Source organism: Oratosquilla oratoria, chromosome 9 (assembly GCF_046742065.1).
Source record: "Oratosquilla oratoria isolate Oo_2021 chromosome 9, ASM4674206v1, whole genome shotgun sequence".
Lineage (NCBI taxonomy): Eukaryota > Metazoa > Arthropoda > Malacostraca > Stomatopoda > Squillidae > Oratosquilla > Oratosquilla oratoria.
Window position 1 is genome coordinate 81,128,515 of NC_134785.1, and position 26,775 is coordinate 81,155,289.

The 26,775-nt window shown below is 40.4% G+C and overlaps 1 protein-coding gene across 17 annotated transcripts in view; it reads left to right on the forward strand.

Annotated features, from left to right (window-relative positions):
• The window catches only part of LOC143028642 (uncharacterized), a 614,584-nt gene extending 609,781 nt beyond the window's left edge, over positions 1 to 4,803 (forward strand). For all 17 annotated transcript variants that reach the window (XM_076191067.1, XM_076191062.1, XM_076191063.1 and 14 more), the window contains one exon: positions 775 to 4,803. In XM_076191067.1, the coding sequence (XP_076047182.1) occupies positions 775 to 882 (108 nt within the window). In that variant the 3' untranslated portion in view covers positions 883 to 4,803. The remainder of the gene's footprint in view (positions 1 to 774) is intronic.
• Positions 4,804 to 26,775: the final 21,972 nt, after the last annotated feature.

The window sequence follows — 26,775 nt, forward strand, 5'->3', positions numbered from 1 at the left end:
CCCCCTCGTCCTCCACCATCTAAATTTATGTTGCTTGAATTTACTTTATTTGAAATTAATGTTATCATTTTAAAATGTTATGTGTATAATTAATGATTTAGGGGTGTTTTATAAGATACGGTAATAGAATTTACGGATGTATGGTATAGTAACAACTTACGTTCATTTTCAACTTACGTTCGACCGTTCGGAACGTAACTAAAGCGTAAGTTGAGGAGCATCTGTATATATATATATGGTATATATATATATATATATAGTATATATATATGTATATGTATATATATGGTATATATATATATATATGTATAAATGTGTGTACATACATCTACATATGTCCCTCTCCACTGGTTTTCATTCAAAAGTTGGTCAAGTGAACTTTTACAAACCACTGCCCACATAATGTGTGGGACATTACACTTGTCATATTAGAATTGGATAAACTTTTAGGAATTGTGGTGAGAGGGCAAATGCCATTTTGATACATGGTGATAATGGTGCAAGGAGAACAGAAATAGTTAAGAACCATGGGTATAAAGTAGCTTAATTATACAACAGTTTGAAGCCTTGAAAACAATCTTTTTACTTATGATTTAATTTTTCTCCTCCAAGATGAGAGGGAGGGTGGAGGGGAGTGGAGTATGTAGGGGATGGAATGGGTGGGAGTGGTTTCTATGCCTTTTTCTTTTTGGCTACCCCCCGTGTAAGGGGGAAAAAGCCTTTGGTATATGTATGCATGTATATGAGTATTTATCTATAAATATTTTTTTACAGGTTGATGAAGGGCGTGGAAGCAGTGGAGGTGGCAGTGGAGGGGGTGGGGGAGTTGGTGAAGACAAAAAGACCCCTCCTAGTATGTTGCAAAAACTGCTCTCCCAGTAACCTTGTTCGCTGCCAGCTCGGCCCACCTCACACTCTTTGTTAAAGGAGAGTAAGGCCCCTTCTCTGCCTCGCTCCCTAACCACCGACTTTGCCATCCTTTGCATTATTTTATTTTGACTCCTCTTTTTATGTGTGGGGATAGGTGGGATGGGGAATCACCACCTGTACCATTGTGTTACCCATCTGGTATTTTTTTACACTTCCATCACAGCAAAAAAGGAGCTATTTCTACCACTTTTAACTACCCCTCATTATTTATGTGCTGTTGGGCTGCATAGGATTTTGTGAATCATTGCTCATAAAAGCAGTCCAAGCTTTTCTAAACCGTTCCACATTGTAGTTTGAGGAGTACAAAGGAGCTGCATTCACCCACCAAGTACTTGTCCAGCTTCACAAGGAGGAACTCAAGTTAAGGCAGGCGTGGTTCTGGTGTGGTGAGGGCAGGCGGCGGCTGTGGAGGACACCCCATTGTCCACGTGTAAGGGGTGTGGTGGGAGGGGCGATGTGGGGCTGCACCATGGCCAGAGCAACACTGCAAATAGGCTGTTGCTTTCCTGTGTTAGGAGAGGCCAGGAAAAAGGAGCTTTCAAGAGGTTTAATGTGGCCCCACCTTGTGATAATAGTTTAAGATTGTCTGCCTCATGACATTAGCTGCAATCAGATGTAGTGGGGGACAAGTGCACATGCTTGCTGTCGACCATCTGAACACGCAGGTGTCACGCCGGTGTCACGCACTCTCTTCCGTTTACAGCAACTGGGAGGATTACCGACCTGCTCAACTGTCTGTCAGTTCTTTGGCTTAGTTTTGTTTTATTTAAAAAAAAATTGTTTGTCTTGTTTTTCTTTTTGTGCTTCAGCCTTTGGTCTTGTGTTGAACGAGTGTGGGTGTGTAGCTGTTGTCAGTGGCAGATAGACAGGTGGGGCCCTGAGGTGAAGACAACCTTAGTGTGCGATGGGGTGGGTTTGCTGTGGGAGGAGAGAACCCAGGAGAAGAAGGAGAGAGGAATGGTGCCAGCTGCCCCAGAGGCACAGGTGTGTGTTTGTGTGTGTGTATGTGTGTGCATATGTGGAGAGGTGTGGTGCAGTAATGGTGGCAGTGACGACAGCAGTAGCAGGCAGGGTTGTGTAGTAGGCACCGATGGACACAGTGGGGTCAGAGTGCAGGTGTGGTGGCTGCTGGCATAGTAATTACTAATGTGATGCTTCCTAAGTACAAAAATGGAGATTAAGCCTGGCCTATGGAAAGGCTTGCCCTCCCGCTTGACCCGGAGTGGTGCCTGCACGCACAGCTGGTAGGCAGCTGGGCCCACAGGCACTACAAGTCCACAGGAAGGGTACAACTTGTAGCACACTAGCAGGGCACCACACTCTATTGGCACACTGCATTTGGCATTCATGCTAGAGTTGGCATCACATGTAACGACTGGTAAGTGGTCGTTTCTGTTGCAGGGACTAGTTTTGTTGAACATCATGTGACGTCAGATTGTGGTTGGGATTGGAAGAGTTGGTGCCAAGTATGCTGATTGTTGGCCCTAATCTGGTGGCACCACAAGCCATCTGAAGTGTGAAGTATTTGACAACAGTGCTCAGTTTGAGAGTTTGCAGCAGACAGATGTGGGTGCCCGCAAGGACTACTTTAGGTGTGGTGTTGGCTCATGGATGTGTTCACTGCAGGAGTTCGATGGGTTAGATTAATAACAGGCATTTACAATTCAGACAGTCTTAAGTTTGAGGTTTGATAAAAATGTTTTTGCATTAGGAAATTTGAGGAACACCTGTGGCTGGTTCAAAAAGAAAAGAAAATCAGAATAAAAATAAAATTGCAGTGATGGGCTTCATTTGATGGGAATTTTTTTCTGCTGTAGTTGAGTTTGTCCAAAATGCATTGTCCACTTGCAAAATTGGATTGATTGCAACTGAGACAGCTTGCAGGTTCTGATTGTAAAGAAATAGAAATTTATAATCATAATCACCCATCACTTTTGAATTGGGGGGAAGACAAAGAATCCAATCTGCCACACCCGCCAAGGAGCCAGAGGGCTATTTACTTTGGACTTAAGCAAATGCATTGAACTCTGTGAAAAGCATCCCATCTCGGCATGTTGCTAGTGCCTTGGTCAACAAGTGTTTGGTTATAGGTGTGAAGTGCTTAGAGCGAATGCAGGCTTGGAGCAGCTTGTGGCTTTACTGGTTGGGTGGTGGGTGGGTATCAGTTTAAAACAGCTGCATCCATTGTGTTGGCCAAGGTTCCATCATTCAAATGTTCATGTTTCATGAAAGGTATAGAGTTTTGCATAAAAAAGAACTGAAAAAATAAAAAATAAAAAAATATATAAAAAAAGCCATGGGTTGATTTTTGCCTATCCAGTGGTAAAGGTAGGCCATTAGTATTATGTATATTATTTAATTAGATGGAGCATGGGTTGGTTGGCCAAGAGTGAATGGGGCAGTGGAGTGATGAAGAGGGTGTGTGCTGGGTTTAGGCGCCGACTGCCGTAGTGTAGGGCTGTTAGGACCTCATGTGCAATTCTTTCCCTTGGGTTGTGACTTCGTGTCTAGTGTACAGAGAGACTTGTAAGTATTCTAGAATGCTCCAAGTGCCGTAAGGCTTAAGGCAACGATTGCGTATGTCACATTGTTGTAAACATTTTTTTAAATTCCTGTATGTATTATGAAATTACTTGACGTCTATACAGAGCCTTACATACTCAGTTCTTCTATACCAAAGGCATTATTGTAGATACACATTGTATTTGAGAGGCAATTCTCCGTTTTTCCTCCCCTGTGCACCACATGTTGGATCTTATGTAGTGGAGAAGCTACCAATAAACAGAGAATATTATAGCATGTTATAGTGGTTTATTATTTTTCTATGAGAAAGTTTATCAACATGTTGTTATTATTATTTTTGTTTGTTTTGTTTTTCTTTAACAAAATGGTGTTGAACTGATGCGCGGGTGGCTAGGCAGGGCCTCACCCAGCTGCATGCCTCAACAAGGGCTGCTGCTCACCATTGGCTCGACCACGTGCAGGAGGAGCAATGACAATGGCCAAGGTGGAATGTGTGTCCCTGATGCCACTGCCATTGTCTGGCAAAGGTTCAGGCTGTCGGCCACACATGACAAGTGCCCAGACATTTTGTGGGGGGGGAGGGGGGAGAAGAAAACAGAACAGTGATGGGGAAACAAGCTCACACAAAGGACAGTGATAACATTGTGAGGCAAGCAGTTGGATTGTGAATGTAGAAAGTAAATTATTTTGTTAGTGTTTGTTATCCAACTGGTTGGCCCGAGCTTGCTGCACTGGCATGCCAGACCACTTGTATGCCTGCACCAGTGCCACGCAAAAGATAGTCTTGGACTTGGCAGTGCAATTCAAGGTTTACCAAGTGACATTATGAATGAAGAAGCAAGTGACAAGTACAAGTTGAGGCAGGGGCGGGCAGGCAGGCAGGGAGCCCAAGAGTGCAGCAAGTTGCCTTGCACGGAGTGGTAGTGGCGTTCTGCTTCAGGAGGTGGAGGTTCAGGAACCCGAGCCTGCCAATGGGTGGAAACTTGTCCGCTGGCCGATAGTTCCTTGCCACGGCACTGTCCGCTGCTTTTGGTCCTCAGGCTCCGGCCCACGGTCCCGTCTTTTACAGCGTTCTGTTGTATTTTTCATTTTGGGTAAAATCCATTTTGTATATATTTGTAGTTTGTAAGACAATAATGATTATAACTGTAATAATTCTATAGCCCCCACTGTGAAGGATTGCTGCTTGTACTTGAGCTGCGATGACTTGCTGTGGGTCTTATTGTATAGTCTGGGTGGCATTGGTTGCAACCACCTGGACTGTTTTGTTCGTTCCCTGTACATTGTGTGTGTATAGGCAATTCACCATCAGGATGCTGCAACGTGGCAAATAAAAGAGGAACAGACGTACTCAACCTGTCATTTGTACCCTGGAGGCCGGGGGTCTTCTGCAAGAGAGACCAGGGGCAACGGATTGATTGATTTGTATTCTGTGCCCTGCCAGCATTGGCACTGGGTGCCACAGAGCAGGGAGCTATTACTACACTGATGTTTGAAATACTGCTGGTTATAAGTGTTTTATTAAATAACCTGTGTTTACCATCAAAATTGGAAAAAAAAAAGATTCATGGGGAAAAGTAAATAATATGAAGAATAGATATGCTAGGCTATACTTAGGAAATGAGTCAACATGTGAAGTTTGCTTGAACAAGATTGGTAATGAAAAGACGACAGGTTAATGGGTCTTCAGTTTTACAATACTCCATAACAAATATTTTGTAATAAAATATGATTTTGGAAACAAGCTTATTACTACCGATGAATAAAGTGATTTGTGACTTAAGCAGAGCTGTAACCTGAGGATATATAGCACCCTTTGTATTAGAAATTTCAAACAGGTAATTGTTAATTTTATGTGAAAACTCCAGATATATCTTTACTAAAATCATCTGCAATAAATAAGTCAGGAAACTTGTTACATTTCATACTTCTCAGGTAGGATGAAAGGGGTGGGAGTGGATTTATGCCTTTGACTTTGGCTACCCACCATGTAAGGGAGAAAAAGCCCTTGGTGTGTATTTACCTAGTTGTATTTTACGGGAAGGGGAGCTATGCTCGTGGGGTCCCGTCTTCATTTCTCATTTTATCTAAACAATTTTTGAATTCATGTATTGTTTTTGCACACACCACTTTCTCATCTAACTTGTTCCAACTGTCTATTACTCTGTGTGGAAAGCTGTTCTTTTTCAAATCTCTTCTATAGCTGTCTTTTTTTATTTTCTTTCCGTGTCCTCTTGTATTTCTGTCATCCCATTTTATCAGATTCTCTCTATCAGTAATTTCTATGCCTTTCATGATTCTGTAAATAGCTATCAAATCTCCTCTCTCTCTTCTTTGCTCTAGTGTCTGTAGTTCAAGTTTTTGTAGTCTCTCTTCATATGATAGTTTTGAGAGTGTTGGTGCCAGTTTTGTAATTGCTCTTTGTATTCTTTCAAGTTTTTTTATACATTTTTTTGTACTTGGTGACCATATTGTTGCTGCATATTCTAATCTTGGTCTTATCAGGGTGATTAGGATTTTCCTCACCATTTCTTCATCCAGGTATGTAAATGCCACTTTGATTGTTCTTATTAAATTATAAGTTTCTCCAAAAATCTTATTTATATGTTTTTCAGGTGACATATTATTCATAACAATGACTCCCAGGTCCTTCTCATTTTCTACTTTTTTTATTCCCTCTTCTCCCAAATTATATGATCCTGTTATTCTGTTTTTGCTTTTTCCAAATTCCATTATACTACACTTTTTTGTATTGAACTCCATCTCCCACTTCTTACTCCATTTCTGTACTTTATTTAGATCTCTCTGTAGTGATTCACAATCTTCTTCAGTTTTCACTCTTTTCAGTAGTTTTGCATCGTCTGCAAAGAAGCTCATATAGCTTTCAATTCCTTCATCCATATCATTAATATATATAGCAAACATTATTGGGGCCAGGACTGTTCCCTGCGGGACACCGCTTATTACTTCATTCCATTTTGAGTGCTGGTTTCTTATCACTACTCTCATTTTTCTTTCTTGCAAAAAGTCTTCCATCCAATTTAGTAATTTACCTTGTATTCCTCCTTCAGATTCTAGTTTCTTAACTAGTTTCTTAATTCTTATGTGCTTTTGTCAAAAGCTTTTTTTAGGTCTAGAAATGCACAATCAGCCCATCCATCTCTTTCTTGTATTATATCTATTAGCCTTGAATAGAAACATATTAAATTGGTGACGCATGATCGTCCTTGTCTGAATCCAAATTGCCTTGGATTTAGTACATTGTTTTTTTCCAAGTATTTTACCCATCTATTTTTGATAATTCTTTCACAAATTTTTGCTATTGTACTTGTTAGAGAGACTGGTCTATAGTTGGTAGGTTCTTTATTTCCTCCTTTATATATAGGTACTATATTTGCTTTTTTCCAATCTTCTGGAACTTTTCCTTCTTTCAAGGAACTGCTTATTATGCTATGTATTTTGTCTGCCAGTTCATTCCTGCATTCTTTCAGAATCCAGTTTGCTATTTCATCTGGTCCATGTGATTTTCTGACATCAAGATTACTCAATTGTATCAATATTTCATTCTTTGATACTTCTATTTTTTCTATAGGGGGGACTTTCTCTTTCCATTCAATCTCTTCAGGTTGTATGTTCTCCCTTGTAAACACTGATTTAAAATGTTTGTTCATAATTTCCGCCATTTCCATTTCCTCAGTGTATTCAACTCCCCCTTGTCTTAATTTCTCCAAGTCCTGTTTGTTTTTCAGTTTATTGTTTACAAATCTGTAGAATAGTTTTGGTTGATCTTTACATTTTTCTATGACGTCTTTTTCATATTTTCTCTTTTCCTCTCTGCACGTTTGTACATATTCATTTCTATAACTGGTATATATTTTCCATTTTTCAGGTTTTCTGTCTTTTTTCCATCTGGTCCAGGCTTTGTCTCTTTTGTCTTTTAACTCCCTACAACTTTTGTTGTACCAGCATTTTACATATTCTTTTTCTTGTTTTTGTCTTGGGACATACTTTTCCACTCCTTTTTTGTAAATTTTTGTCAAAATATTCCATTTCTTTTCCACTGATGTTTCTTCTTTGTATATTTCTTCCCAGTTTTCTTGTTGAAAGAATTCTCTTATTTTATCAAAGTTTGTTTTTTCATACATCATTCTTCCTTTTCTATATTGTTCATTTCTTTTGATATATTTTTCTTCATTAAGTTCCAGTTCAATCAATATGTGGTCACTTTTACCTATTGGTGTTTTATATTCAATCTTGTCCACTATTCTAGGTTCAGATGTAATTAATAAGTCTAGTCTCGATGGTTCTTCTTCATTTCTATACCTAGTGTTCTCCTGTATCCATTGTGTCATTGCGTGGTCAATAATCATCTCAAGTAGAGCGTTTCCCCATGAGTCATCTCCACCCTTTACTGTCATTTCTTCCCAGCAGATTTCTTTGCAATTAAAGTCGCCCATCATAACTATTCTTCCTCCATCTTCCATTATTTTATTTAATGTTATCTTTGTGTCCTCTAACATACTTTTATGTTCACTCTCCTCCCATGAGGCTGTTTTTGGAGGCACATAATTTATCACAAATTTTCTGCTCTTCTTATCTCTGTCTTCCACTTCTATCATAATCATCTCTACTGTATTCTTTCCATATATGACACCTTTCACGTTTATATCCTTCTTAGTCAGGAACATAACTCCACCCCCTTGCTTTTTCTCTCTGTTTCTAATCCAATAATTGTATGCATCATGTCCTACACTGTTGGGTGGTAGTGGGCCTTTTAATTTTGTTTCTACAATTCCCATTATGTCCGGTTCTTTTTCTTTCAAATAATCATTCAGCTCATTCAATCCTGTTATTAATCCATCTATATTTGTGTAAGACACTCTTAGTTTTCTGCCACTTCCATTGTGTTCTCTGTTTCCCTTATGTTTTTCTTTTGTATGTCGAACTTCCTTAGTTTCATGTTCACTACTCTCCAATAGAATCTCTCTTTCTCTGACTCCGTTCTGTTCTCGTTTTTTGCCTTAGCTTCCAGTCTTTTCTGCTTTTCTTCCTCTCTTTCCTCTTTATTCATTTCTCTTTTTATCCATATCTTTTTGTATTGTTCACTTGTTGCTAGTTTCCCTGTTTTGGATAAGATATTCTCTGCCGTTGTTTGTGACTTGAATTTAATCTTAATTGGTCTGGTCTTGTCTGTGCTATACTTTCCGAGTCTAAATTTCTCTTCGATTTGTTTCATAATTTCTGGTTCATCTTCCTGAACTGATTCTAGTAATTGGCTTACTTTTTCATTTTCCTCTTTGATTCTTGTGGTTCTATCTGTGTTGTGTTTCTCTTCCATTCCTAATATAATTATACATTTCTTCTTGTCTGCTAAATCTCTTACTATATTCTCCTTTTGTCTCATCACTTTAATAACTGAGTCTTCAGTATGTTCTTTCAATTGCTGTTTGACTATGTCAGTGAATGAAACCTTATTTCCTTCTTGGGTTTTCTTCCAATTTTTACTTTCTTTAGCTATCGTTTCTCTGTTTTCTTTACTATTCTTCTTCAATTCCTCATTCTCCACCTTTACATCTCTTAACTGTCTTTTTAGGTCTTCTATTTCATCAGTTAAGTTTTTATTCGCCTTTTCTAGTTCTTCCAATCTTTCAACCCTTTGTAAAATGGTGTTCATATGACCTAACCTACTCTCCAAGTCCTCGATCACCTTATCAACCTTCTTCTCTAGTCTTGTCAGTCGGGGGGGGTTTGTGTCCCCCCCACTCTCTTTAAATCCCTTGAAAATATTCTCATCACTTTCTACTGTATTGTTCCTATCTATACTTCTAATCTTTACATTCTTATTAGACATTCCGTCGTCCTCCAGCTCGTCTTGTGGTCGCTTGTTTACTTTTCGGCGGTCTGTTAGGACCAAGTCCTCTACTTCCTCATTACCTTCCATTTCCCCAGCAATCCCTCCCCTTCTCCTCTTTCCTTACTTTCCCACTACCCCACGAGCAATTTCCCCCCACCCTGTAAATACAAAAAGGCACTTCTCTTTGCGTTGGGATCCACAATCTGCACTTTTCTTCAGAACGTTCTTCAAGCCGTCCGTTCGTTGAAAGTGTGTGTGTGTGTGTATATATATATATATATATATATATATATATATATATATATGAACCAACAGTTGGGGCTGGTTTACCTCCCACCACTTCACTGTACAATGATGCCTTTCCTCATCCACTTTAAATGAATTATGAAGCACATCCTACTCTTTGTAGCCCCAAAGGGGTCATCCCTAAAAAAAAGCAAAGACATAAGAGGGTCTGGGAGTTTTCCAACCAGAAGCCTAAGGCTTGGGTCTTTTAATGTGCATAGATGTGGTACAGATGAGAGTAAAAGGTAGACAGTATGTTTGTGAGAAGAAAGATGGATGTGTTGGCATTGAATGAAACTAAGTTGTAAGGAAGGGTCGAGTTTGAGTTTGGGAGTGTAATTTGGAGGGTGTCAGGAGTGAAGAGTTAAAGAGGGAGAGATGGGGTGGCTATACTAGTAAGTGAAGAGATAGGTAATCATGTGGTGGAGTGGAAGGAGGTTTCTTCAAGGTTAATATGGATGAAGGTGAAACTGGGAAAGGAGATGTGGATCTTTGTAATTGCATATGGGCCTGGTAGTGAGAAGAGTGTAGAGGAAAGGGAGGCTTTTTGGAAAGATTTAAATGAGTGTCTAGAGGGTTTAGGAAGAAATATCAATGTAGTGGTATTGGGAGATCTCAATGCTAGGGTAGGAGATGAACCAATAGGTGGAGTGGTTAGGAAGTGTGGAATGCCAGAAAAAACTGTAGTGGAGAGTTGATGATGGAGATGTGTCTAAAACGACAGTTGATGAAAACACAGTACAGTATTTAGAAAGTCAAGCATAAGTACACATAGGAGAGGGTGGTAGGGCTTTAATGGACTACATGCTGGTAACCAGGAGGAGAAAAGCAAGAGTTTTGGATGTACATGTTCTTAGGGGAGAGAATGGGGGAATATATAATTTTTGAAAGGTAAGTTGAGAGTGGAGAATAGATGGAAAAAGAGGAAAAGGACAGAAGGTAGGGAGGTGCTTAGAATAAAATAATTAAATAAGGAAAGGAGTACAAGAAGCTGAGAGAAGAGTTGAAGGGAGTGAAGGATAGTGTAGAACTAGGAGTAGAAGAGGAATGGGGATGTTTCAAGAAGGAAGTCACAAGGTGTGCAAAGATGGTGTGTGGAACAGGGAGGACAGGAGGAAATAGAAGGAAGGTTATTAAGTGGTGGGATGATGAAGCAAAAATTGTTGTAAAAGAGAAGAAATGAGCAATTTGGTTGCAAAATAGGATGAGATAATCATATGAGAGGTACAAAGAAAAGAGAAGAAAAGTAAAGCATAAGATAAAGGAGGCAAAAAGGAGAGATGTGAAGTGGGGTAAGACTATGACAGGAAATTTGAAAGTACTAAAAGATGTTTTGGAAGGAAATTAAGAGAGGAAGAGGAGGCAAATCTAGAGAAGAAAAGGTAAAAGGCGCAGATGGAGAGATGATAATGGAAGAGGAAGGTGGGGAGTATTTTAGGAAGTAACTAAATATGAAGGAGGATAGGGAGGGAAAGGTAGTTCCAGTGGGAAGTGCTAAGAAAATTACAGTGATGAATGAGGAAGATGAAAGAGAAGTAAGGAAAGATGAAGTGAAAGCCGTCATTAAAATAATGAAAGCAGGTAAGGCGCCTGAATTAGATGGGTGTCATGTGGAGTGTCTAAAAAAGGGAGGTACAGTGATGGTGGACTGGCTGCTGAGGTTGTTTAATGTTTATCTAAAAGAGGGTAAAGTGGTGAAGGACTGGAGACCTTTATAGTTCTGCTTTACAAGGGAAAAGGGGACGCGAGTGTCATAGTTTCAGAGGGATCAGTTTGATAAGTGTAGTTGGGAAGGCTTATGGGAGGGTTTTGATTGAGAGTATTAGGAGTGGAATAGTATGGGTTTAGGACAGGTAGGGGTTGTGTGGATCAAATTATCATGGTAAGGCAGATATGTGAGAAAGCTTTAGGAAAAGGTAAGGATTTGGAAAAGGCTTATGGCAGAGTAAACTGGAAGGCACTGTGGGAGGTATTACAGATATATGGGATAGGAGGAAAGCTGTTAAGAGCAGTCAAGAGTTTATGAGAGTAGTAGAGCCTGTGTTAGCAATAGAAATGGAGAGAGTGAGTGGTTTGAGGTAAAGGTGGGACTTTGCCATGGATATGTTATGTCACCATGGCTGTTCAATTTATACATGGATTAAGTGGTTCGAGAGGTAAATGCAAGGGTAGTGGGCTGGGGATTGGTGATGGTTAAAGAAAATTGAGAAAAATGGAATATAAGCCAGTTGTTGTTTGCAGATGACACTGCGCTTGTAGCAGGATCAGAGGAGGGGTTATGGAAGTTAGTGATGGAGTTTGGGAAAGTGTGGAAGAAGGAAGTTTAGATAAATGTGGGTAAAAGGTGATAAGTTGTACAAGGGAGAGGATAGCATCATATTGGAAATGGGTATTAAAAGAGAGAGACTTGAGGAAGTGGATAGCCTTAGATACTTGGTGGCAAATGTGTTGGGAAAGGGAGTGGAGGTAGGATGTAGATTGAGAGAAGTAAATGCCTTGGGGGATTAAAAAGTGTAATGAGAAATAGTATGGGAATGGATGCTAAGAGGAGATTGTATGAAGAGGTGATGGCACCAACAGCGTATGGGGTAGAAACATGGAACATAAGAGAGGAAATGTTTAAATGTGTTTGAGATGAGATGCATGAGAAGTATGGTAGGGGAGTGAGAAATGAGGAGAGTGGGGGTGGGAAGGGAGTTGGGAGATAGGGTTGATGATAGAATATTGGGATGGTTTGGACACATGGAAAGAATGTGTGAAGAAAGATTAGTAAAAGATGTGGAGGAAGTGAACATGAGGGGGCGAACGAGGACAAGATGGATGGATGGGAAAGAGGTTAATGTTTAACCTTTCTTCACTCATTCTTTCCATGAGTCCAAACCATCCTAATACTCTTTCATCAACCCTATCTCCCAACAACTTTTCCAACACCGTTCTCCTCCTCACCTCGTTTCTCATTCTATCCAGTCTAGTAATCCCTATCATACTTCTCAGGCACCTGATCTCAAACACATTCAAAATCCTCTCTTATGTTCCATGTTTCTGCCCCATACAGTGCTGTCAGCACAATCACTCCTTCATACAATCTCCTCATAGCATCCATTCCTAAATGTCTATTTCTCATTATACTTTTTAATCCCCCAAGGCATTTACTTGTTTCTCTCAATCTACATTCTACCTCCACTCCTACCTTTCCCGCCACATTCACACCAAAGTATCTAAAACTATCCACTTCCTCCAGTCTCTCTCCCTTAATACTCACTTATAGTCTGCTGCCATTTTCTCCCCTTGTACATCTCGTCACTTTACTTTTACCCACATTTATCTTCAACTTCCTTCTTTCCCACACCTTCTCAAACTCTGTCACCAACTTCCTCAATCCCTCCTCTGATCCTGCTACATACAAGCACAGTGTTGTCAGGAAACAACAGCTGGCTTATCTCCCACTTTTCTCCATTTTCTCTAACCATCTCCAATCCCTGACCCACTACCCTTGCATTCACCTCTCACACCATCCCATGCATGTATAAATTGAATAGCCAGGACAACATAACACATCCCTGATGAAGTCCAACCTTTACCTCAAACCACTCACTCTCTCGATTTCTAATCCTAACATACACACTACTATCGTAAAAACTCAAATGTAAATGTCAAATAAAAAGTTAAGTCTTATGCCATGTCCTTTTAAATATGGAAATTGCCCGCTTGAGATATGTTGTGCATAAATTTTCCACATGTTTTTGAAATTTTTTCTTGAAAATCTGATTTTTAGCATAACATCCTTCAGTGAAGAAGGAAGAGAGGGAGGCAGATACTGCAGGCAGATGAATGAATGGGAGAAAGAGAAAGTTTATCATGTAAGAATAAGAGGTTTGGGATGTAGCAAAGGGTAAAGGAGAACCAGGAGTAAAGGAAGAATGGGTATATTTCAAGAAGTTGCAAAAGTGAACAAAAATATGTGGGATAAAAAGTATAGGAGGGAACAGCAGAGGCAGCAATAGGTGGCATGAAGAGGTTGGGGTGGGAGCAATTTTGTTTACTCGGGGCAAATCACTGGTTGTCAGCTCTCCATGTGTAAATAATGTGTAAGAAATACAGTTAAAGATCATAGGAAGAGGTCTTGGGCCCAATCCAGAGAATGTCAGCTCAGGGCTGCACCTCCCAGTGGAGGTGAGGGGGTTGACAGGTTTAGAAAATGGGCAGCTCTACTGTAACATCTTGCAGGAATACTGCAAGCAGGTACCTGTGTCAGGAATAAATCCTGATAGCGGTGTTTTTAGAATAAATTAGCTATTTAAGTTGATATAGGTATCTGTGTTTACAAACTCAGTTAATTTAATGAATTAGCTGTAGAATTAGGATTTAGATACAGCATTTAAGGATATCAAGCTATATGAAATCTATTCTAGAATGCTTAGTATATGAAAGCATGTATAACAAATTATACAACTTTACTTTTTCAATTTAGAGTAGCCTATAATTTTTGTTCATGTATATGAAACCATTATATAAAGAATTATGTGAGGGACCCAATGCCTTAAGACCAAGTATGGCTGACTACCCTCTCCAGGAATACTGCCACCAAGTATTTCCACTTGGATCGTAAGAGGCGAGAAGAAAGGGATGGGGATTGGGATTAGGCATCCTTCTCCTTGTAGCCCCACAGGGGACATTCCTAAAAAAAGTAAAGGCAGAAGAGGGTCGAGGAGTTTTCCGACCAGCACCCTAAGGTTTGGGTCTTTTAATGTGCGTGGATGTGGTACAGATGAGAGTAAAAGGGAAGAGATAGGTAATATGTTTGTGAGAAGAAAGATGGATGTGTTGGTTTTGAGTGAATCTAAGTTGAAAGGGAAGGGCGAGTGTAAGTGGGAGGTTATCAGGAGTGAAGAGAGGGCGAGGGAGGGAAGGGGTGGCTATACTAGTAAGTGAAGAGATAGGTAAACGTGTAGTGGAGTGGAAGGAGGTTTCCTCAAGGATAATGTGGATGAAGGTGAAACTGGGAAAGGAGATGTGGATATGCATATGGGCCTGACAGTGAGAAGAGTGTAGAAGAAAGGAAGGCTTTTTGGATAGATTTAAATGAGTGCATAGAGGATTTATGGAGAAATGTCAATGTAATAGTACTGGGAGACCTTAATGCTAGGGTAGGAAATGATCCAATTGATGGAGTGGTTGGGAAATGTGGAGTTCCAGGAAAGAATCGTAGTGGAGAGTTGATGGTGGAAATGTGTCTAGAAAGAGAGTTGATGATAGTAAATAGAGTGTTTCGGAAGAAAGTCAAGCATAAGTACACATGGGAAAGGGTGGTGGATGGAAGGGTGGTAGATAGAGCGTTGATGGATTATGTAGTGGTAAATAGGACTATGATAGGAAGAATTAACCACTTCAGTACGGGACTTAAATCTCGCGGGCAGCAGCCAATGCCAGCCGTATGACGTGTCGTAATAATACTCGCATCATAAAATATAGTCACCGCTTATATCGATCGTTCTCTCTTTCACCCGCGAATTTTGAAAACCACAGAGAATGGGATTCAGGGCGCATTTGGGAGAATGTAAAAACACAGGGGCGACTACAATAAATATAATCAAGACGCCGATATGGCAGCGTCGCGAATCCACTTGCTCCTCATGACGCCTACGTGTGCGGCACTGTATGGAAGGGGTTAAGGATGTACATGTGCTAAGGGGAGAGGGTGGGGGAATATCAGATCATTTTCTGGTGGAAGGTAAGTTGAGAGTGGAGGATAGATGGAGAAAGGAAAGGGACAAAAGGTAGGGAGGTGCTTAGAGTGAACTCTTTAAAGGAAAAGGAGAAGGAGTACAAGAAGAAGCTGAAGGAGGAGTGAAGGATAGAGTAGAGCTAGGAGTGGAGGGGGAATGGGGATGGTTCAAGGAGGGAGTCACAAAGTGTGCAAAGATGTGTGGAACAAGAAGGACTGGAGGAAATAGAAGGAAGGGTAGTGAATGGTGGGATGAGGAAACAAAGAAGGTTGTAGAAGAGAAGAAGCGAGCTTTCACAGATTGGTTACAAAATAGGACGAGGGAGTCATATGAGAGGTACAAAGAAAAGAAAAGAGAAGTAAAGCACAAGGTAAAGGAGGCAAAGAGGAGAGCAGATGTGAAATGGGGTAAGAGTATGACAGAAAATTTTGAAAGTAATAAAAAGATGTTTTGGAAAGAAATTAAGAGAGGAAGAGGAGGTGAATCAAGTAGAGAAGAAAAGGTAAAAGGTGCAGATGGACAGATGATAATGGAAGAGAAGGCATTAAGGGGAAGATGTGCAGAAAATTTTAGGGAGTTGCTAAATGTGAAGGATAGGGAGGGAAAGATAGTTGCAGTGGGAAATGCTAAGAAAATGAGAGTGATGAGTGAGGAAAATGGAGGAGAAATAAGGAAGGATGAAGTGAAGGCAGTTGTTAAGATGATGAAAGCAGGTAAGGCACCTGGTCTAGATGGATGCCATGCAGAATGTCTAAAAAAAAGGAGGTACAGTGAAGGTGGACTGGCTGGTGAGGTTATTTAATGTTTGCTGGGGAGAGGGTAGAGTGCTGGAGGACTGGAGGAGTGCCTGTATAGTTCCACTTTACAAGGGAAAAGGGGACAAGTGTGAATGTAGTAGTTTCAGAGGGATTAGCTTGTTAAGTGTAGTTGGGAAGGCTTATGGGAGGATCTTGCTTGAGAGGATTAGGAGAAGAACAGAGGGAGTAATTGGTGAGGAAGTGTGGATTTAGGACGGGTAGAGGTTGTGTAGATCAGATTTTTGTGGTAAGACAGATATGTGAGAAAGCTATAGGAAAGGGGAAGGATGTTTTTTGGACTTTCATGGATCTGGAAAAGGCTTAGTAGAAAGGGTAGACAGAGAGGCACTGTGGGAGGTTTTGAGGATTTACGGGATAGGAGGAAAGCTTCTAGCTGTCAAGAGTTTTTATGAGAGTAGTAGAGCTCGTGTCAGGATTAGAAATGGAGAGAGTGAGTGGTTCGAGGTAAAGATGGGACTTTGTCAAGGATGTGTTATGTCGCCCTGGCTGTACAACTTATACATGGATGGGGTAGTGCAAGAGGTAAATGCAAGGGTAGTGGGTCAGGGATTGGAGATGGTTAAAGAAAATGGAGAAAAGTGGGAGGTCAGCCAGCTGTTGTTTGCGGACGACACTGCGCTTATGGCAGGATCGGAGGAGGGATTGAGGAAGTTGGTGACAGAGTTTGGGAGAGTGTGTGATAGAAGAAACCTGAAGATAATTGTGGGTAAAAGTAAGGTGATGAGATGTACAAGGGGTGAAAGTGGCAGTAGACTGGAAGTGAGCATTAAGGGAGAATGACTGGAGGAAGTGGATAGTTGGGTGCAAATGTGGCAGGAAAAGGTGGAGGTAGAATGTAGATTGAGAGAAGTGAGTAAATTTCTTGGTGGATTAAAAAGTGTAATGAGGAACAGACATTTGGGAATGGATGCTAAGAGGAGACTGTATGAAGGAGTGATTGTGCCAACAGCACTGTATGGGGCAGAAACATGGAACATGAGAGAGGAAGAGAGAAGGAGTTTGAATGTGTTTAAGATGAGGTGTCTGAGAAGTATGATGGGGGATACTAGGCTAGATAGAGTGAGAAATGAGGAGGTGAGGAGAGAACAGGGGTGGAAAGGGAGTTGGGAGATAGGGTTGATGAAAGAGTATTAGGATGGTTTGGACACATGGAAAGAATGAGTGAAGAAAGACTAGTAAAAGGTATGGAAGGCAGATGTGGAGGGAGTGAACATGAAGGGACGTCCTAGGATGAGGTGGATGTCTGTTGAGGAAGGATGGGAGAGGACAGAAGACAGGGGTGAATGGAGAATGGTTGTATATGGATGATGTTGTGATGCATGAGGTGGAATGGGGGTGAGGTAGTATGTGTGAACAAAATTTGATGCAGCACGAAGGGATTTCTCCCCATCTTCTCCTTTTATGGATGGGGGGACGTAGAGGGGAGGTTCGCCGATTTAATGAAGCGGCCTTGCTGTGGATGTGCTGTGTCTTGCGACACTGCTTCTGACCCAGGGCAGTGGACAAGGTGCAGGGATGGCCAGTCAACCAGGAGGTGCTAAGATAAGAGGGAGGGTGGAGGGGTGTGGAGTGTATTCAGGGATGCAATGGGTGGGAATGATTTTATGCCTTTTTCTTTTTGGCTACCCCCCTTGTAAGGGGGAAAAAGCCTTGGTATGTGTATGTATGTATATTTTTTTTTATTTGCTACCTGGTGACTTCTCCATCTTCAATATTGGTTCTGGTGTATTACCTATCTCTAAATTCCAATGTAAGCGACATTTTCACTTCAGTCAAGTTGAAGTTGTACCTCCCACAGACCTTTGGCAAGGATAGGTCAAAGGTCATTAATCGTTCAGTGGGTGGTTGGATCCCTCCCCCCCCTTTTTTTTTTATAGTTTGAGACATGATTTGAAACTGAACAGAAGTGTTTGTGATTTGTAATTGGGGAGTAATGTGAAATTTGTCCCATTCACAGACCTCATATAAGCCCTATTGTGTGAAGTGCAAATGCGATGAAGCATGTGCTAAACAAAAGTGAGGGAATGCTTTCTATAAGAGAACAAGTCTCTCAACAACATATCTTCATCCTTACCTCCATTCCCATACCTATTCTCCATGCCATGCCCCAAATCGATGCACACATCACCACCATCAGAACAGAGATGAAGAAAATCACCAAATGGCCCCAAGGCCATGGTAAGTTGTAATACTATGCTTTATTGAAATATTTAAACTAGTAATGGGACGATACCAAATTTTATAACGATTCCGATAAGAGTCCCGATACCTCATTAAAATTCCGATTCGTATTCCGATACGAGTCCTGATTCCGATACCTGCAATGAATTCATGATTATTTTCAGACTCTGAAGCTGGTTTAAGAAACCCGTCCTTCCTCTGTTGAGGAAGGACAGGAGAGGACAGAAGACAGGTGAATGGAGAGTGGTTGTATATGGATGATGTTGTAATGCATGAGGTGGAATGGGCAGGGGATGGGGGGTGAGGTAGTATGTACGAACAAAATTTGACACAGCCCGAAGGGATTTCTCCCCGACTTCTCCTTTTATGCATGGGGGGTTGCCGATTTAATGAAGCGGCCTTGCTGTGGATGTGCTGTGTCTTGTGACACTGCTTTTGACCCAGGGCAGTGGACAGGGTGCAGGGATGACCCGTCATCCGGGAGGTGCTAAGATGAGAGAGAGGGTGGAGGGGTATGGAGTGTATTCAGGGATGGAATGGGTGGGAATGATTTTATGCCTTTTCCTTTTTGGCTACTCCCCTTGTAAGGGGGAAAAAGCCTTGGTATATGTATGTATGTACTTTTATTAATTATGCATTCTGGAGGAACATAAATGGTTTTGTTATAGCAAAAAAGAAAAAAGTTTCTTATTAAATGAAATGAAAAGGGTAAAAATTTAGAAAAAAATATTTAAGTAAATTCCTTGAAGGTACTTAGTGATATCCAAGCCCCAATATTCTAAGATGGTAATGTAAGAACATTAGCATCTCACCTTTCAGTCGATTTCTTTTCGGTGAGTAAACAGTCCTTCCAACTTTAGATAATTTTTCGCTTTCAACAGAAGAGGGAGGTGCAGACAAATATTTCCTGCCAAAAAATGCCATGATAGGAAATTACTTTTTAGTTAATCTCCACCACTGCAAAGGATTCTCATCATTTTCTATATTCTTCAAAAAATATATATTTGGACACTTCATGTTCTATCAAAATTCTTTTGTTCCTAGTTTTGCTACTTGCATTATCACATCCTTTGGTAGGTGTTAGCTCCATTTTTTCTTGTCCCTTTTTTTTTAATTCAGAGAAGCATTTTTCAAAGCTGAAGGTAAAGTCACTTTCATTATCACTTTTCTCTTCAGACACATCATACAAGTCTATGCCTTGTGGTATTTCAGGAGAGGCATCAAAATTTCCTTCAGTTATAGTACAAATATTTTGACTTTCTTCGGTGAACTTAACCGCAATAGCCTCTTCATTAGGCATTCCTTTGTAGTTACTTTCTAAGAAAGTAGTCTTGAATCTTGGATCAAGATATGTTTCCAGTATTAAGTTCTTGTTCTTTAGGTAACTGCAAAATCTAACAATGAAAAAGGCTTTCCATGCTGTCAGTGTTGAACCCAGCCCATCAAACAATCCCTTTTCTTCTCCCATATCAAAAAAGTGAGAAATGACTTTAATGTGTGTTATGATAAGAGAGGCAGTCGCTTCTCAATTATCTAATAAATTTGTACAATCAACAAGGAACTACAGTATTCTAAATATCTAGCAATACGGACAAACCCACCTTCACTTATTCACTAAAATGTCATGGGCTCAAAATTATAATCTTATGATTACAAACAAGAACAATACTTTTTCTGATTACGAACAAGAGCCTTGTTCAGTTTGGCTGAAAGATGTATCCTCTATTTGCATTAGCAATTGGTTTCTGGTATTGCAAAATGTAATAAATGCTAAAACTTACCTGTTAGCAATAACAACTAAAAAACACCCGTCAGTCATAGAGCTTGCACGGAAGAACACTTGTCACTTGCTACTGGAGGGATTGCCAGTTAGGATGAGATGAGGAGCCACCAACGGCCAAAATGATAAAAATTGGCATATTTATTTTTTCGTAAAGAAAGCGGTAAATGTTGTATGGCTATTTCTTACATGTTATAGTTCTTATAAACTAATCCTTGTGCATCACGTTAAAATTACAAAGGTAGCTAAGAAATAATAAAAACAAAACATTCAGCAGGACAACAGCCAAGTTGGCAATTCTACATGAGGCTGAAGTCTGTTAGTCAAGTATCAAACTCATGTTGTTCTTATTCTATCACAACCATGTAGCGTTGCAATTTCTTTCTTCTCTAAACGTTCTCAACTTCTTCTTTAGAAATAATGATACTTTGGATATGATCTATAGATTATACTGATACTTTAAAGTCGTCAAACAAAATATTTATTTTCTATTATTACATACATACATATACCAAGGCTTTTTTCCCCCCTTACCAGGGGGGTAGCCAAAAAGGACAAGGCACAAAAACATTCCCACCCATTTCATCCCCGAAAACACTCCACACCCCTCCCATCTTAGCACCTCCTAGATGACGGGTCATCCCTGCACCCTGTCCACTGCCCTGGGTCAGAAGCAGTGACGCAGGACATCAAGGCCGCTTCATTAAATCGGCGACCCCCCATATAAAGGAGAGGACAGGGAGAAATCCCTTCGGGCTGCGTCAAAATTTTTGCTCACACACACTACCTCACCCCCATTCCCCCGTCCAATCCACCTCACGCATCACAACATTTTCCATATACAACCATTCTCCAGTCACCCCTGTCTTCTGTCCTCTCCCGTCCTTCCTCAACCGACATTCCCCTCTTCCCCAAAGCCCCCTTCACCCCATCCATCCATCTCATCCTAGGACGTCCCCTCATGTTCACTCCCTCCACATCTGCCTTCCATACCTCCTTTACTAGTCTTTCTTCACTCATTCTTTCCATGTGTCCAAACCATCCTAATACTCTTTCATCCACCCTATCTCCCAGCTCCCTTTCCACCCCTGTTCTCCTCCTCACTTCCTCATTTCTCACTCTATCTAGCCTAGTAACCCCCATCATACTTCTCAGACACTTCATCTCAAACACATTCAAGTTCCTTCTCTCTTCCTCTCTCATGTTCCATGTTTCTGCTCCATACATTGCTGTTGGCACAATCACTCCTTCATACAGTCTCCTCTTAGCATCCATTCCCAGATTCCTATTCCTCATTACACTTTTTAAACCACCAAGGCAGTTACTCGCTTCTCTCAATCTACATTCTACCTCCACCTTCACTCCACCCTTTCCTGCCACATTTGCACCCAAATATCTAAAACTATCCACTTCCTCCAGTTGCTCTCCCTTAATGCTCATTTCCAGATTACTGCCACTTTCACCCCTTTGTACATCTCATCACCTTACTTTTACCCACATTTATCTTCAGCTTTCTTCTATCACACACTCTCCCAAACTCTGTCACCAGCTTCCTCAATCCCTCCTCCGATCCTGCCACAAGCGCAGTGTCGTCCGCAAACAACAGCTGGCTCACCTCCCACTTTTCTCCATTTTCCTTAACCATCTCCAATCCCTGACCCACTACCCTTGCATTCACCTCTCGCACCACCCCATCATGTATAAGTTGAACAGCCAGGGTGACATAACGCATCCCTGACGAAGTCCCACCTTTACCTCAAACCACTCACTCTCTCCATTTCTAATCCTGACACAAGCTCTATCATAAAAACTCTTGACAGCTCCGAGAAGCTTTCCTCCTACCCCGTATATCCGCATAACCTCCCACAGTGCCTTTCTGTGCCTATCACTAGTATGTAGTTTGTGCTTCCAATGTGAATATTGTAATTCACAGAAGTATCCCACAATTAACTCAATGGGGTGGTCACCTAGATTAAACTTGCACTGTCAGCATTATGTTTTATAAGGGATGGAAAAATTTGTCGTAACTAATAATATTCTCCACAACCTGTTGTTGGTCCTTGGTTACAAAGAATTGAGAATGACAGGTACAGAATAAAAGGGGTGGAAGCAAATAGGTACTGGATGCCAGGTGAGGAGAATTCTGAAAGGAATAAAAAGATGTTTTGGAAGAAAGTACAAAGAGTGAAGGGAGGAGAGTTAGGTAGATAAAAAGATAGAGTGCACTTTAACAGATGCTAAATTAAGTGGGGGTATTGTTGAATGTACAGGAGGATAAGGAGGTTTTGACTGTGACTGTGGGAGATGCCAGGAAAATGATTTGGGATGGCAAAGAAGAATGACAGGACTATAGGGAAATAGGATGTACAATGAACATTGAATGAGATGATAGCTGGTAAGGCAACTGGGTTAGATGATTGTCACATGGAATGTCTGACAAAGGGAGTAGTAACAGTGGAATGGCTAGTGAGATTGTTTAATGTGTGCCTATGGAAAGAAAATGTACTGGTGGAATGAAGTACATCTGTACTTCCACCATACAAGGGAAAAGAAGTATGAATGTAGTAGTTTTGAAAGGATCAGTCTGTTGAATGTAATCAGTAAAGTTTACAGGTGTTGAGAGGATTAGGAGAAGAACAGAGGGAGTAACTGGGAAAGAGCAGTGTTGATTTAGGTGAGGTGAAGGGTGTGTAGGTCAAGGTTTGTATTAAGACTGAAAAATTTTGTATTAAGACTGACATATGAAAAGTTCTTGGCAAATGGTAAGGATATCTTTTGGACTTTCATGGATTTAGAGAATTGAAGCAATTGGTAGCAGTGTCTGGAAGGGTGTGTGAAAGGAGAAAACCAAAAGTAAATGTAGGCAAAAATACTTGGAGTGATGATTGTGGGGGGTTGGAGGAAAATTGAAAGGGTGACAGGCTGTAGGAGGTGGACAGCTTTAAGAACTTGGGGTCAAATGTGGCAGAGAATGGAGGAAGTTGAGATGAATCAAAGAGTAAGGGAAACAAGTAAACGTCTTGGAGGGAATGAAATGTGTTATGAAAAGTAGGTATCTAGGGGTGAACACAAGGTTGTATCAAGGAATGATTGTGCCTTTGGCACTGTATGGTGCAGAGATATGGAATTAGAAGAAGGCTGAAAAGGAGAGCCTAAACATGTTTGAAATGAATGAAATATTTAAAGAGCTTGGTAGATGTGATGAGGATGGATAGTGTGAGAAATGTGGAGGAGTGGAAAGAGAGCAGGCAAATTGGGTGGATCTAAGTGCTGTGATGGTTTGGGCATATGGAAAGAGTGAGGAAAGACTAGTAAAAACTGTATGGAAAATAGATGGGGTGAACTTGAGGGAAGGACCAAAGATGGATAATGGGAGTGAAGGGGTCTTTGGGTACAAATGAAATGTCTGTTGAGCAATGAAAGGAGTGCAAAAGATAGGCATGAATGGAAAGTGGTTGTAAATGGATAAGTAAATGATCTGGTCCAAAGGAACATTCTTCTTGTCTGCTCCATAAATTTCTAGGTGGGTGAGTGTGTGTGTGTTGGGGAGGTACCATATTATGAAAGTGTTGGAGAAAACAACTTTGGCTGTTGGGTCCAAGAGGTGCTATACTTTGCTGCATTGCTTTTGATCTTAGTAACGTGGTAGGGAGGGACAATGAATGGGTGTAGGGTAGGTGTTTGCTTTGACCCTACCACCCTATTGTAAGGGGAAAAAGGATTTTTTGATATGTGTACGCATGTATGAGAGTAGGACCCTATGCTGAAATGATTAGTGATTAATTACTTTGTTGTGACAATCTAGCATGAGATGTTTCATCCTTGGAGGCTGCAGGTCTGCAAGATAGACAGACAATGGTTTGACTTGTCGAATGTCTCACCCCTTTCCTGTGCAAATATCTTTTGGTTAGCTAATATTTTCTCTCCTTCCATTCGAAAGCAATGGAACTGTTACCTACTGATATTTTTCCTGTTATCTAAGACTTGGTCTGTCTACAAGAAGTATGAAGACTTTCTTCTTCCTTTAAGTCCCTCCCTCCATTTTTTTTTTTGTTTTTTTTTTGAGAGAGAGAACAAAACAGTGGAAAAAATAAATAAATTGTGTAATCACTTTATTGCAATCAATTTTGTAATATAAAAAATAGAAATTGAAATGTAGTACACATACACACATCTATATATACACATTCCAGCAGCAGTTGAAGTAGGACATATGAAAAGAAGCTCTGAAGTGCTAAGTAGCGCTTTGTTGACAGATGAATTTGGAACCTACCCTAGTTGTGTTTACTAAAAAGTGGAAAGGGAGCAGTGCACTATAAGTGACCAAAAAATGTAACTGTCTTTGTGTCTTTATTATTTTTTTTTTCTTCGTCAGTTACTCTAAAAATGGAAGAAAAGAATGGCAAATTAAGGGATAAAGAACCAATGAAGAGATGCCTGGACGTAACTAGGATGGAATCACCTCTGGGGGTGATCCCCAAAAGGACATGCCTGAACGAAACCCTGAAGACGTACCAAAGGATTGAAAAAAAAATAATTTTCCAGTTTTGACAGAGAGGGTGGAATTATGTATTAAGGGATAGAAATAGAGAACCCAGGTTTAAAAATATAATGAGATGAAATAAGCGAACTCAAAAGCGAGTATAAAGTGACGTACAAAGAGGTAGCCCTGCTAAGAAGGGCCAATGAAGAGAATAACAGGTAGATGATTTGAAAAAGGAACTAAATAGGATAAAGGGAGAAAATGAAAGATTGAAAAATGAAGATATAAATAAAAATCAGGCATTAAAGAAAGAAATGAAGGATGAAATACAGGCAGTAACTGAGAAAGTGCAAGAGAAGGTAAAAGAAAATGATTTCCAAGAAATGAAGAAAAAATGGAAAGTAGAACAGTTAAGTAAAACATTATCTTTTAAAGAAATAATGGAGCAACAAGTCAAGGAAAATGCTAAGGAAACAGTAATTAAAGTAATGAAGGAGAAAGAAAATTTGGTCAGGGACAGTGGATAAAAAAGATGCACTGTAATCTATGGTATTAAAGAGAAGCATGATGTTCCTAGATATCAGAAAGAAAAAGAGGAGAAAGAGATCTCTAAAGGAATTCTGAGATTCAAGAGGACAGGATATAAAGAAATTGAGAAAATATGCAGAATAGGAAAATACTAAAAAAAAAAAAAAAACAATACAGGCCACTAAAAGTAAAACTTAGGTCTCATATAATAGCAGAGGAAGTACTATCGCCAACAACAAAACTAGCTAATAATGAACGATACAAAAATGTATGCATATAAAAAAAAAAAAAAATGAAATGAGTGATGAAGAAAAAGAGAAAGAAAAGGAACTTAGAAATGAAGCAAATGAAAAGAGAACTGAGACTGAAAAGAATTATTTTTTTTTAGAGTGGTGGACCTGAGGCTGAGAAAATGGTATATCAAGAAAAAGGATACAAAGTAGACAGAAAATGACAAGAAAGGAAAAAATTAAAGATAGCCTATACCAACATAGAAGGAATCATTTCAGGACTGAATAAATTAAATGACTCTGGCATTAGAAAAACAAGACATAATGGGAATTGTAGAAACAAAATCAAAAAGTCCTCTACCACCAATTACTGTGGTACAAGGTCTATACAACTGTTGGACGACGAATAGAAAGGAAAAACAGGGTAGGGGAGTATTGTTTTTGACTAGGAAAGACTTAAATGTGACAAAGATAACAGAAGGAAAAAACATTGTAGAATCAATTATGATCAAAGTTGAAAGCAGTTACATGAAAAGTAGAAAATTTGTAGTAGTGAATGTGCCACCCAAAACACAGTCTTGGACAGAAAGCGATCATTCCAAACTGTTGGAAGATACAAAATATGAACTAATATACTGAGAGAAAGGGGAAATATAGTAATTATGGGTGATTTTTAACTCAAAACAAATATGTTGGGAAGAAATGACAGTGAAGGGTGAAGACCTCTGGGGAAACATACTACTTGATATGACCATTGAATACACAATGAGTCAGTGGATAAAAGAAAATACCAGATACAGAAACAATGAGGAACCATTGAGACTGGATTTAATACGTCAGAACCTGAAATTGTGGACAGAATTGATTACAAAACTCCATGTACATACATACCATGTACATACATACATACCATGTACATACATACATATACCAAGGCTTTTTCCCCCTAACAAGGGAGGTAGCCAAAAAGGAAAAGGCATAAAATCATTCCCACCCATTCCATCCCTGAATACACTCCACACCCCTCCACCCTCCCTCTCATCTTAGCACCTCCTGGATGACGGGTCATTCCTGCACCTTGTCCACTGCCCCGGGTCAGAAGCAGTGTCGCAAGACACAGCACATCCACAGCAAGGCCGCTTCATTAAATCGGCGAACCCCCTCTCCGTCCCCCTATTGCATAAAAGGAGAAGACGGGGAGAAATCCCTTCGGGCTGCGTCAAATTTTGCTCACACATACTACCTCACCCCCCATCTCCTCGCCCATTCCACCTCATGCATCACAACATCATCCATATACAACCATTATCCATTCACCCCTGTCTTCTGTCCTCTCCCGTCCTTCCTCAACAGACATTCCCCTCTTCCCCAAAGCCCCCTTCACCCCATCCATCCACCTCATCCTAGGACGTCCCCTCATGTTCACTCCCTCCACAT